The sequence below is a fragment of the Patella vulgata genome, chromosome 3 (assembly GCF_932274485.2).
Source record: "Patella vulgata chromosome 3, xgPatVulg1.2, whole genome shotgun sequence".
NCBI lineage: Eukaryota > Metazoa > Mollusca > Gastropoda > Patellidae > Patella > Patella vulgata.
In genome coordinates this window covers 83,449,176-83,460,365 of record NC_065881.2, presented here as the reverse complement: position 1 = coordinate 83,460,365, position 11,190 = coordinate 83,449,176, and the positions used below count along the sequence as shown (strand labels likewise).

Here is an 11,190-nt window from a genome sequence, read left to right as displayed (position 1 = left end):
TGATCTCACACTTTTATTCTTTCTCTTAAATGTCACCTTCTATATTCAATAAAAAAAAAAAGAGAATAAATCTTCAAGATTGTAGTATAGGGGAGATAACTCCTTTTTATGGTTTTTGGATTTGTCTCCCTTGATATAAGAAATTCGCATTGAACTGCTTACATCGTTAACGAATTTTTTGTATTAATGAAATTAATTACAGAAAACTATAGGCGTTTTTCCATTTCATATATTTATTTTAGGTTTTAAAGGATTTGAAATATTGCACAAATTAATCAACCCATTGTAAAAACCCGATAAAAATATGATCGATTGATCATGATGTAAGCGATATCAAAATTAAAGATGGCAGCCCCCAGGATAGGAAATGTGTTGTGCAGAATAAGTAACTGTAATTTCACGTCCGTCCTTCTAGAAAAGATTAATAACAGCAGGTAAAATCAATACGCAGAGTTTAGAAAATTTATCTTCCATATCAAAATGGTGTGACAGAACGCAGAAAGTTGACAATCATTAAACTCCAGACTTAAAATTTTCTGACAGAAAGTGATTAAAATAAAGGTCAAAGTGTCAAGATTTTTCGTAACTATCATATCAGAAAAGGACTAATCTGAATTATCCGACACACGCATTCACCAGGAACGTTTATCTGACAGATATCAGTCACGAGAGGGCCAGAAACTCGGCGCCCTGTAAAGTTTATTAGGTACTGTAGCACAACGTTTTAGTCCTTCGACCTTTCAGAGAGAGAAAGAGACAAATGGGGTTTAACGTCCACTTGACACAAACTAGGTCATTTCGGGACTAACACATGGTTCAGTTTTATTTCAACAATTCACTTGCACGTATAGGGGTCTTTAGCAGTGGGCCGGAGGAAACCGGAGTAAACCCACGAGGTTGGACAGGCGACCCTACTACTTTGCCATGTACAACTGGGGAATCGCAACCTTTCAGACTCGACACAAAATGTCAAATGACGGTTCTAACTCAGTCTAACGACTTTTGAGTCCTGGCAGAGGAAAATCCTAAGGATCAGACTCTCTGGTATGCAGAATGGAAGACCCGGTATGGAATACATGTAGCTTCTAGTCTGAAATTGCAAGAAGAAACCAAAGCCCATGTATATGTAGCAGGATCGATGGACGACGGACTATCCACGAACCAAAAGAGACAAGACAGGAACACGGCTATACAGTTTATTTACAATACACAGGAACAAAACAGCCAATTATTTACAGAAAGAAGTAGAAGACAAGAGCACCTTTAAGAAATGAAGAATTATAGAGCTAATCATGAAAACCATATATACATGTACAAAAGAGCGAAACACTGAGTTAGTAAATTCGCTGCTGTGGAAGAAAATGATGTATCCAAGATGGAGATGTAAGAAAAAGTCACCAAAGGTGAAACAGGATGTTAGAACAGTATCTAAGTTACCGATTACTACTCACTCCAAATAAGGTGGAAACTACAGATGACATAGAAAAGCAAGACTACAAGCTATATGAAGTGTCTAGTTGAACAAGACTATTAAAGAACTGAGTTAACTGACTAAATAAACTAAAACCATACACAGGATGAAAGAGGCTACTTCTTAATACTAAATATATAACAATTGACAACCAAATATACACTACTACATATACATGTACCATTGGCAGGGTTTTGAAGAAACCCTAACATTTGGAAATCGAGATAAGAGTAGGTTGATGCTCCGTAGTTAGGGAAAAATTTCCTTCATCTTACACTGTGCCTGTCTTGGTAGCTTGCTTGCAACAGAAATAAGGTTGTTAAAGTTGAATAATGAAAAAGTTTAATAAATAAAAGACGTGAAATATTAATTTAATTTGTAAATTTTAAGTTTGTTGTCAATAATGATAGAATGTGAAAATTTTGATTTAATTTCCAAATTTTTTTTGAAAAATGGTATTAATATTTTCTTCTCTTCTCCTACCATTGTTTCAGATCGTGGACGTGTCTTCAACAAATTCGACATAGACAAGCTTTTCCTCCTGCTGCCTGGTATGTTAAACAAAAAACTACAGATTTGGACGAAAATCTGACGAAAGAAAATGAAGAATTTTTAGATGATGTGATGAAAGATGTTTATAAGAAGAGACTTGATCGAGTCTTTAGCCCTTTAGAAGATGGTCCATGGAAAAGAAATGACTACAACAAATAGTAAGTCTCTGGTCTTGGTAATCCAGTCTATAGTCTGAGCGGGGTTGTGTGGCCGAATTGTTATCATATGCACATTGCATCCATCAAGTGGCGTGGTTTCGATTCTATGCTTGTACGGGACAAGGAGTAAGGTCCCCTGTCCAACATTGTGGGTTTTCTCTGGGTTCTCTGGTTTCTACTCCCGAAATGACCTAGTTTGCATGCAGTCAGTTACCCCCCTCTCTCTCTCTCTCTCTCTCTCTCTCTCTCTCTCTCTCTGCTCTGACAGAATAGTAGGATGTTAAACCCCATTTCATTTCATTTCATTTCTATAGGCTCTGCCATGAGTGTCTGAAAATACTCATATTGCCGAACAAAAAGACAACTATTTGAGGGATTGTGCCTGGGCAGCACATATTTGAATCTGTTTATTATGTCACAGTATCAATCATTTGATAATTTTTACAGCTCAGATTTTCAGTTTGTTAGTTAAATTAAAGATGCATTATGTAAGATTCAGATAAACAGCTGAGCTGGGCGTTCTTGCTATAATAGTTGAAATATAGATAATGAAATATTAATAAATGTCAAAGTTTTGACAAAATGTAGCTTAGATTGTCTATTATTGCAGCCCCAGTGCTTCACAAGGGAGTTTAAATTGAGTTTATTATCGCAGCCCCAATAATTGACAATCATGTTTATGTCTTGATTATCTTTTTGAATGCCGACAGTGTTCTAATCTACTTAAAATCAGATCCATCCGATAGCCTAGAGAGTTGATTATGGGCTTGTCATGTGAATAAATATCTAATTAATGATTTATACAACATTTGAAGCCATAAAAAAGACCGTCAGTAGGAGATTTAGCTCTTACATAATGCATCTTTAAAGCTTATAATTTGTCGATGTAACTGAGTTGCGTCTAATAATATTTTACAGGCTGTCTGGGTATTTAGGTCATACAAAAAAAATATTGTGGTTCTCAGACAATCCTTCCTGTGTAATATATAATTATTTTTGTTCCAGTACTCGTAGAACGGGAGTATTAGCCATAAAAATTGGAGTTGTTCCTCAATGGACGAAAGAGGGTAAAAGATTCACAACTACAATGCTACAAGTAAGTCATTCAGTTTGTTTTTATATCCAGAAGATATCCAGAAATACAATGTACACACCCTTGCAAACTTGAAAGTTTAATTTCTAATATGAATATCAGTTCAAAAATGGTTCAATTCTATTCAGTATTTACAAAGTTATGATAAATTGAAATTTTATCGATCTATTCTGGAGCTAAACATGTTGTTGTTGTTTATTAAAGATTTAACGTCCAATACAATAAATATGATATTATGGACAGGTTGATTTAATTAAATTATTTACACTTGAAAATTGTTAAAAACACAAAATAAAAAGGTCCTTGGATACCAAACGTTTCTTAAAGCACAGGAGCTAAACAAGACGCTGCCATCTATTATTGGTAGTGGAGAAACCTGAAAGGCTTGTATAAATCTGATTGAATCCAAACCGGAATATTATATATCATTGATATTTAGATTTTGTTTTCTTAATTAAAAGTGAGCCATGGTGGCTAAGTGGATAAGACGCTGGCCCGCTAGCATGGAGGTCGCGTGTTCAATCCCTGCATTAGCCGAGAAAGTTCATCAGGATTTTCTGATGTGGTTTTTCCTTTTCAGTGGTGCAGGACAAGGACAGCTGTCTAGTTGTTCAGATGGGACAAAAAACCGAGTCCCCATTTATTCATTGGTGTGCACGTAAATGATCCCTTGGCAGTTGGAATTCGATATAAGAGTAGGCCATAGTGCCGCTGCCTGGGCAAAATTTCCCTCATAGCACACTGTATGGCGTATTTAATTGCTGGATTAAATGTTAAATAATCAATGTGAGTTCATATTTAGCATGTATTAAACTGTGAGACTTTTTGTTTACTATTTGAACGTTTTAATGTTTGTAGATTATAGACAATCATGTAATTAGATATACACCACCAGAAAAATTTATGAAATCAGCTGGTTGGAAACCTTGGTGGGGAAATAAATACGGTGTTGCTGTTGTTGGAGCTCTGAGTACAAATCCTCGAATAGTGAGTAAACTTTTTACTATTATTGTTGTTATCTATCTGGAATGTCTGTTTCACTTTCACTGGTTAAACAGATGACCGTCAAAAACTTAAAGGAGTTTGTTGTTGTTGTTTGTTTGTTTGTTGTTTATTGTGGTTGTGCTTGTTGCTGTTGTTGTTTGTGTTTAGGGGTGTAACGATACATCGAACAATCGATGCATCGCAATAGTTTGACTGCCGATAGTCTGTATCGATAGTAAAATGAAACTATCGATAAAAATTGCGATAGTCAACCAAATTATCGATTGTTTCGATAGTTTGTAATAGGGAAAGTTAAATAGCACAAATTCCTAAATAATTCTCTCGTATTTGTCGAATATTTACTTCCAAAATACGTGTTCGAGATTGTGTTTTTATTAGAGATTAAAAGTCGGTATCCATCAATATACCAGAGCCACTGTTATGTTTTCCGTTACTACTAGTACTTAAACTAGTAGTCATTATATTAACTAACATTGCCTAGAACTTTCTAGTGTTTCATTGATTTTAGTTTGATTAAATGTTATAATAAATGTATACCCGACAGTTTGTTTTAAACCTAAACTAATAAACAAATCAAACTATCGCAATAGTCCAATAGTATCGCAATATTTAATCCCCAATAGTAATGGTATTGCAATAGCTGTTTACCCAATAGCAATACTATCGCAATAGTGAAAATTACTAACAATAGTCACCCCTGTTTGTGTTTTTGGTTGTTGTTGTTGTTTAGTACTCACGGATGTGTTTAAAACTAAATATCTCTACAGTTTCTTTATTTCTCCTGTATCGGCTTGAGCTTTGTTTTTGGTCTTTTGAATTTACTCTAATGATATGGGCGGTTTAGCTTCATGAACAAACACAACCTTGAGGTTTCAGAATTTTGTTTCTGACTAATCTTTAACACCATATGATGGTGTTTTTGAATGGCTTATAAGTCTATTAATTTACATTAATTACATGTAGTTTTATTGTTGCTGGTTTGTATATAGCCTTCTGTATGATTTTATCCTTGCTTGATAATGGTGAGAGTATCCCCATTGAACTGTTGCAGTTAATAAACCTAGCGATGTTGTCCATTTATTGCTTTCATTAAATGCTTTTTAAATAATGACTTATTAGTCCCCTAATGGTGAAATTGTAATCACAGTATTAGCCTCCAGTAAACCCATACAGTGTATATTGTCAAACTTGGCATATGTATTGCTTCAGAATGATTGTTTTGGTTTATTGGTGTCCATAGTATTCCAGAGATCAGGAGATCTGCCATTCTTGTTACGGAAAAATAGTACATTAAATATCACTTCATTTCATTTCATTTCTTAAGAATAAAATATATAAACATTGAAGATGACATAATTTTAAACATGATTCTATATTTACAGTATACGAAGGAATATAATAATTTATTTATGGAATCTGGTGTCCCACCCAAAAAAAAATTAACCCGATTTTTAATCACAGAAAATGCAGCTGTACAGCCAGGTAAATCATTTAATTCGACAGTCTATAGTTTCTAAACCTTTTTTCGTTTTTCTACCTATATCAGAGGAAGAATTCTATTAATCTTCAATGATTTCTTACTGTAACTGTCGAGAGTTATTCCCCTTTTTAACAAAACTTTATTTTAACACTTTAGCACTTGGATTGATAGAAACTGGAGCCCTAAACCACTTGAATCATGTCAATAACTATGGCTACCCACAAGAACTATTGTACCCTCAGATAATATATGAGGAGAGTCAAGAAGCGTGGTTTTGATTCCTCAGTTGTATGTGACAAGGAGTAGGGTTGTCTGTCCAACCTTGTGGGTTTTCTCCAGGACCTCTGGTTTCCTCCCACTACTAAAGACCCCTACACACAAGCAAATTATTATTTATTTGTTTCAGGAACACCGTTAAATGTAATGCACTACCGAGTTGGTGATGTCGTAGATTGTTCAGCCAAAACGTAAGTTACATTTTACGCTAGTTATACAAACTCTGGCTATGCAGAATTTGAAGCTGATCTGCCAAAAATCCGACTTTTATGAATTGTAATCTTTGAGAGGCATTTAATAACTAGATAGAGCATTAAACTATGGAAAAACAGCTACTTATTCATTTGGGCGAGGTTTCGAAGAGTATTCTCTCAACGTTATCAGTATTGTATTACTGTATTAGCTTGAATACTCTTCGAAATGTTGCCCAAATAAATAAGTAGCTGTTTTTCCATAAGTATGTGTTATAGTTAATTGTTTTAAGAATTGATATCAGTTTATTTATAGTGTTTTTTAAAAGAGTTCAACAAACACTTGTGAACGATGCTTTCATCTAAGTCAGATTTTCAATCATATGCTGAGCCTGAGGCTGTTTTGAATACGAATGTCAGTTGCAAATATTATAATTGAGTACATTTTAGCATGGATTAAGCAGAGGAAATATGGTATTTTTGTAAAAAGTGCAGATGATATGAATTGGTGACCCCCCCCCAAAATACCAAGAAACATTTACGCATGTGTAAATCTTTTGTGAATCATGTTAATGTTAATTTTGTAGAAAAGACTACGGTTTTTAAGGTGTAAATGTTTATTTTGTAGAAAAGACTATGGTTTTCCAGGTGTAAATGTTTATTTTGTAGAAAAGACCACGGTTTTCAAGGTGTAAATGTTTATTTTGTAGAATTGACCACGGTTTTCAAGGTGTTGTTAAAAGATGGGGTATGAAGGGTATGCCAAAATCTCACGGAGTCACGAAAACACATCGTAGAATGGGTACGACAGCAGGAGGAAAGGTAATGTATCTTTCTTTCAGGTTTATTTTCTTCAGGACATGGATTAATCTGGACACAGGTGACTGGACAATTTAATCTATTTTGGGCACAAATAACCAAGTCTTTTATGGACGAAAAAAAAAATGTGTTCACATTGGCGTGCCCTTAAAAGATTCCTTAGCAATTGGAATTTGATATAAGAGTAGGCGGTAGTGCTGTTGTCCAGGCAAAATTTTGCTCATAGCACACTGTATGGTGTATGCTCGTCCTAATTAGTCCAGTTGGAGCAGAACAGTCATTTCATTTCAATTTCTGAAATTTTTTGAACATTCTACAGAAGCTTTCATGGGGCCCCTGTCTGAAAATGTCACGGGGCCCTTACGTCAACAGTGAAAAGGGGGCATGGTCTGGCCATTATCCGTCACAAATTGCATTTGTGTGTCAGTATGGCAGATGGATAGATTTATTTGGCACTAACATACAATATTATATACTCTTCAAAAAAAGTAGGGGATTTTCAGAAACAATACAAGACTGTGGAAATGCACTGCTGTTTTTATTAGAGGTAACCAGTGTATGTTAATAACAGGCCAATTGCCTACACATGAACATAAACAGTTCATATGGGCGGCTTATCTGACGGCCCCATTTCACTCGCAAATAGATGCACTGTCAAGTGAAAATAGACGTTTTTGATTTTTGTCTTAATAATTAGTAATTGCTCCACCAATCCTCAGACATTCAGCCATTCGTCGTGACATGCTCCTAATCAACCGTCCAATCATGATTTGGGGCAATCTGACCCACTCCCCTTGCAGTGCCACGGCCAGTTCTTGCAGTATTCTCGGTTGACGTTGACGTCAAATTAAACATAACCCACTAAAGCAAAGGTATGCTAAACAGTAAATCTTATGCAAGAACCGATAGGAAAGCAAACAAGGATAGGATAAACCAGCAATCGGCAGTTTTCATCAACCCTTCCTTGAAGTGTCAAGTTTGACAATGAACCCCTCCCACGTGTATGGCGCTATGACATACTTATTTATGGTACCAAATTGTTTAAGAATTAATTAGGTGGCTATTTAATATTTGGGGGCCGATTGGCTGCAGCCTTCCTCCTCTCTAATCAGGACCTTCCCCGACAAACACTGCTCTATGTTTATTAAACATACATTATGCAGGAGCTAAATCTGCTTATTACAGGCCCGAAATGTTATCTGAATTATTAATTAGACATTAATTAACTTATCCAGACCTTAATCAACTCTCGATGTCATCGCTAGCCATCGATATTTACTGGATTAGGATCCCATTTGCTGCTCAATTTTCATTCATAATTGAATCATGAAATGGATAATCGAGACTGTTTTTTATGATACCGACTTTAGTAATGATGATCGACTTTAGTAATGATGATCGAGGCTAGGCCGAAAATTCAATCGCTAAAATCTTGGTTCATAGTGGATCAATTTGACTGAAATTTTCAGCAAATTGCCTTTACATTATCTAGTTTTTAACTATTATAGTGAGAACTACCAGCTCTTTATCTAATCTCCCATAATGCATATTTAACTCTGTTATTTTAGTTCAAGGGAGGTATATGGAAGGGCAAGAAAATGCCTGGATTGATGGGTAATAGATGGCGAACAGCAAGAGGGTTAAAGGTCAGTTTTATTTTATCAGACAGTTTTACTTTTACCATCCTATTCTAAATCCTCTGGTGAGGCAAGAAAAAAAAATTGTCTAGCCTTTTGGATGGGATTAAAAAACAAGGTCCCATGTCCACATTCATTAAGAACAAACTGAAATGTCTCTGTCTCGGAAAAGTTGAAATCGTAGCACACTGCCATGTCGTATGGCTGTCCTCATTACTCTTATTATATTGACCTTCTGGCACAGTACTGTTTTAATGATCAAAATTGGGAGATTGGAAGGCCAAATGGTTAGCGTGTGCGCGCTGCATCTTAAGTTCTGTCATTGAATCAACTGGCCTGGTTTCAATTCCCCGTTTGTGTGTCACAAGGAGTAAGATCTCCTGTCCAATCTCGTGGGATTTCTCTGGGTCTTCCGGTTTCCTCCCACTGCTAAAGACCTCTATGTGCAAGCGAAATAGTGAAATAAAATTAACCATATGTTAGTCCCGAAATGACCTAGTCTTGTGTCAAGTGGAGGTTAAAACCACATCTCTCTCTCTCTCTCTCTCTCTCTGTATCTCTGAGAAAAGTAGGACCTTAAAACTCATTTGATTTCAATTTAATATCATTTGCTTTTTATTCAGATTTGGAGGGTGAATACGAAATATAATGTTTTATACGTGACTGGACAAAACGTTCCAGGAAATACACATGGATTCGTTCGAGTGATGGACACAAAATTACCTCTACGTAAACCAGCACCTGAGAATCCACCTCCGATGCCTACATGGTACCCGGAGGATGCTACAGAACCTATAGAAGAGGAATATTTTGATAAAGACTTGTTTCAGTTTACGGAGGAATCCGTGAAATTTGCTGCAGAAAAGAAGTGAGAATGTGTTTGTGTGTTGACTTTTGAAAAAGACAATATCAGTGAACATTGTTGAAGGGTCAGGAATCGTGGATGTTTTTTATAGATTTGAAGACAAAGTACAAATGTGACCTGTTCCCACGAAACCAGGTGCTTGTCGCACAATTTTATTTTGTACTACGGCACAGAAGCATCAACTGTATGCCTTCTTGTTGCCTTGAATATGCCGAACTCAACTCCAGATGATACGACAGATTTAAAAAGAATAGCCACCTAAGTCATATGACAAAACTTTAAGATTAAGAAGTAAAAGTTTTTGAGAAGTGCACAAAGGACTTTCATAAAAAAAGATGAAACACAGTGTTCAGAAAGAACAAAAATTTAAATTGATGTGGCCCAAGTTTATGGACCGGAATCATATTAACCGGTTCTGGCCCCCGATTTCACAAAACATTCTTAGACTTAAGTTAAGAATTTACTCTACTTCCAATCACAGTTTATGATAATAATATTTTTAATCCAGAAACACAAAACTTTGTACATAGTTTCTTATTGATGTATTTGAAACATTAAAAAACCAAAAGTTTTATAAAGTGCTATGTTTGAGTTAAAATAAGGCGAACAATTTTGAGTAAATTGTTAACTTAAGTCTGAGAATGCTTTGGGAACTTGGGGCCAGGTGTATTATATTGTTGAGTCAAACATTAATGTATACAAGCCGACATAAAGCACCTGTTACAGACATAGTCAGACACAAATTATCACACAGCATATATAAACGTATATATATATATATATAGAGAGAGAACTGGGGTTAAACGTCCACTCAATACAAACTAGGTCATTTCGCTTGCGTGTAGGGGTCTTTTGCAGTGGGAGGAAACCGATGGACCCATAGAAAACCCACAAGGTTGGACAGGCGACCCTACTCCTTGCCATGTACAACTGAGGAATCAAAGCCACGCCAGTTGACTCAATGACAGACCTTATGATAACCCAAAGGCTAATTATTTGGCCATCCAACCCCCTTACATACATGTATATATAGAAGCCTGGACGTAAAGTACCACAGACAAATTATCAGACGTTATATATACCTTGTCTGATAATTATACTGGGGTTAAGACACCGGCTTGCTAGCCCAGAGGTCAGTTGTTCAATCCCTGCATTGGCAGAGAAAGTTCATCCAGATTTACCAGCATGGTTCCCCCTTGTCAGGGACAGCTGTCTAGTCATTCAGATGGGAAGAAAAACTGAGGCCCCGCGTACACATTGGCATGCACGTAAAAGATCCCTTGACAGTTGGAATTCGATCTGAGAGTAGGCTGTAGTGCCACTGTCCTGGCAAAATTTCCCTCATAGCACACTGTATGCTCATCTTCATTAGCTCAGTTCGGAGTAGGATGTTAAACACCATTCCATTTCATTTCCTTTTTGATAATTATACATCTGATAATTTGTCTATGACAGGTGCCCTATGTCCAGGCTTGAATGTATAGTCAGATTGTTTTTGTATCATCAAGACATGTAGTGCTAAATAGTTTGTAAAATTGGTTTATATCTAATAGATTTTATGAAAAATTTAGCGTGTGACTCTCTGACAAGTAGGTACCAATACAAGCCCGGTGATTGCTCAGAAAATTCACTTGGACGGAGTC

The 11,190-nt window shown here is 36.0% G+C and overlaps 1 protein-coding gene across 1 annotated transcript; it reads left to right on the top strand.

Moving 5' to 3' along the window:
* The first annotated feature begins 313 nt into the window (after window positions 1-313).
* LOC126816468 (39S ribosomal protein L3, mitochondrial) lies at window positions 314-11,114 on the top strand. Its single transcript, XM_050543076.2, has 9 exons — window positions 314-434; window positions 1,966-2,181; window positions 3,187-3,277; window positions 4,133-4,261; window positions 5,662-5,761; window positions 6,166-6,226; window positions 6,937-7,048; window positions 8,614-8,691; window positions 9,306-11,114. Exons 1-9 carry the CDS (start codon window positions 346-348, stop codon window positions 9,552-9,554), a joined length of 1,125 nt encoding a protein of 374 aa, XP_050399033.1. The 5' UTR covers window positions 314-345; the 3' UTR covers window positions 9,555-11,114.
* Window positions 11,115-11,190: the final 76 nt, after the last annotated feature.

Excerpts from the sequence above, each read along its gene's own strand:
- LOC126816468 (XM_050543076.2), top strand. The coding sequence starts at position 346 with ATGGCAGCCCCCAGGATAGGAAATGTGTTGTGCAGAATAAGTAACTGT. Across the intron at positions 2,182-3,186 it reads AGAAATGACTACAACAAATA|TACTCGTAGAACGGGAGTAT; the intron begins GTAAGTCTCTGG and ends TTTTTGTTCCAG. Across the intron at positions 5,762-6,165 it reads AAATGCAGCTGTACAGCCAG|GAACACCGTTAAATGTAATG; the intron begins GTAAATCATTTA and ends TATTTGTTTCAG.